Consider the following 2,381-nt stretch of genomic DNA (forward strand, 5'->3'; position numbering starts at 1 on the left):
AGTAGGCACCCCAATGGCAAATCCACACCTACCTCCTCCAACAGATTCGCCCCCCCCTCCCGTGCCCCGGGACTGCGCCTATCGCTACCTGCACCCAGCACACGCACCGCCGTGCACACCTGGCAGCGCTCTACAGCAAGTGGGAATGAGTGAGAGCAGGTACTTCCAGGGCACTGGCACTTCCATTTCGCGATGCTGCAAGTACGTACCCGACGACTCACACGGGTTCACCTGCCCTTGGCCGGCCATGTACTTGTATCCGACCTTCGCAGCTCCCAGGCACCCTCCCTTTTCCTTCTCTTCAAACAACAACAACACCAACTAAGGAACATCACGATTCGTATTAGAGTCACCTGTCACAGTCCAGATCATCGCGTCAGCTCTGCCACGCCTGCCATACTATCGCCTCGTCGTTCGCAACATTGTCTTGCCAGCGCTCCGTCTATCCGGCTTCTGAACTAGGTACGTACATATCAGCCCGTCCTCGGTGACTCAAACCACCACCGCGTCGCCCATCATGCCCACGACTCTTCCTCGCTCCCGCCGACTCGTGCGTCGCAAGGATCGCATCGCATTTCTGTCTTGTTGCCCGAGATCTCATGCGCTGACCGTCGACCCCCTCCCTCAGACTCGCTCGTTCGGAAGCGCATACACACAAGACCGAAATCCGGTAATCATGGCTACCATGGCAGCGGCTTCTCGCGATATCCCCCAGGCCTCCTCGAGCCGAGACAACTTAACTGCTGTAGCGGCTCGGAGTGTCCCTGCGACTGTGACACGATCTCAACCCCTCCCTACTCCCCCCAACTCCATCTCTCCCTCCCTCCCGCCTCACGGGCTCAAGGCGCAACTCCAGAAGGCCAAGCTTGACCCTATCGACTCAGACCTGGACCTTCACGAGTCCTCGGACCACGGCCGGTCTGTATCGCCTGCCCTTGAGGCGTCAGGTGCCATCACCAGCTCCCTCCTCGCCCGATATCACCTGCCAGAGATCCTGCTCAACCACGGTCCCTTGGCGATCCGGCACATTATGGGATACCTGACCACCTCGGTCCCCGGGTTCTCAGGGATCCCCCCAACAAAGGCGAGACGACTGGTCGTGGGAGCGTTGGAAGGTCGGGGAGGCGAAGGAGGTGGACTGGCTGGAGAGGTGGAATTTGAAAAGGTGGGATGGGGACGATGGGATGCCCGCCAGCGAGGACAGCCGGCGCGACACCGACAGGGAACGCCCCCTTCGTCCTACGGAGCAGGCATCCCCATCTCCAAGAACGGCGGCAGAGGACAGGATCGGGCCCGACTTATGGCGTCTTCGAGCAACGGAGATTCAGTCAACTTCTCCCACGATGATGACCACGACATCTCCATGATGGAGCATGAGGCGGACAAGATGTCCATGGACGGATACGCGTCAGCTTCGTGCTCTGAGGCTCCGGAGGACGACGTCGTCATGAACGACGACCCTGAGGATGCGACCGACGACGAGGACTGGGCAGCGGTGGGGGCCGCTGCTCTCCGAGCCGAGTCCTACCCCAACCAGGCTGCGGCCCAGACGGACCGCGGCTTCGTTTCTTCTTCTGTATATACACCAGGTGGACTTCGCTCCTTCTCCGCCAGCTCCGGCATGGCGCGCCCACCTCAACCAGCACATATCGACTTTTCGGCGTTGGCGGGTACCTCTGACGCACAGGAGCGGGAGGCCGTCGAGGCCCTTCTGCGACTCGGTTCTGTATAATACCTCTCTGCATGCGTGGCGTTTGGGGGCTTCCGGAATTTGGCTGAGGGCATTCATTCGGTTTGGGTTGACTGGGCCCAAAAGGGAAGGCCGTGTCGGCCCAACATGATCGAGGCGGCGACCTCTAGATCACAGCTCACTATCACGATGACACGGTTCTTCGAACGGATTTCTGGGTTATGGGCTTTTATTTTCTCATCGGTTTCGATTCTCGGCGTCTTGGTACTCGGCGGCATCCTGTCCTTTGGGAGGCGGATGATTTTTCGTCGGCTTTGGGGGAAAAGTCAGCAAACGGCATGGGTCATTCAAGGTTTCAACGCTTGGGTTAGCCCCAGGCACAAACCTTGAACGCGGGTCTTATTATTTTTTATTGAGGGGATACAAGTCATCCAAGGCAGATATGTCTTGGCTCTCTTGTTCTTCCTGTCGCTCCAAGGGAGCAGTTCGATTCTTGGTGGTCCCAAGGGACTACTCATGCTAGGAGTTGGACTCCTGAGCGACACGACAACTCCCTCGATGGGAAGGGCTGGTCTCTGAGGTTGCGTCGTCTCCTTGGGGCATTCTTTTTTACACATACCCGGTTACCCGAGCCTGGCTTTGAGCATCCACAAGCAGATCCTACCACTTCAACATGGCATTGTGGAGGACT

At 58.5% G+C, this 2,381-nt stretch overlaps 1 protein-coding gene across 1 annotated transcript; it reads left to right on the forward strand.

Annotated features, from left to right (window-relative positions):
• Positions 1–517: 517 nt before the first annotated feature.
• NCS54_00593400 (Hypothetical protein) lies at positions 518–1,732 on the forward strand (the record flags this gene model as incomplete). The annotated part of the gene is made up of 1 exon (XM_053151415.1): positions 518–1,732. The coding sequence occupies one exon, from the start codon at positions 518–520 to the stop codon at positions 1,730–1,732; it is 1,215 nt and encodes a 404-aa protein (XP_053007390.1).
• Between the last annotated feature and the right edge of the window lie 649 nt (positions 1,733–2,381).

This window comes from Fusarium falciforme, chromosome 4 (genome assembly GCF_026873545.1).
Source record: "Fusarium falciforme chromosome 4, complete sequence".
Classification (NCBI taxonomy): domain Eukaryota; kingdom Fungi; phylum Ascomycota; class Sordariomycetes; order Hypocreales; family Nectriaceae; genus Fusarium; species Fusarium falciforme.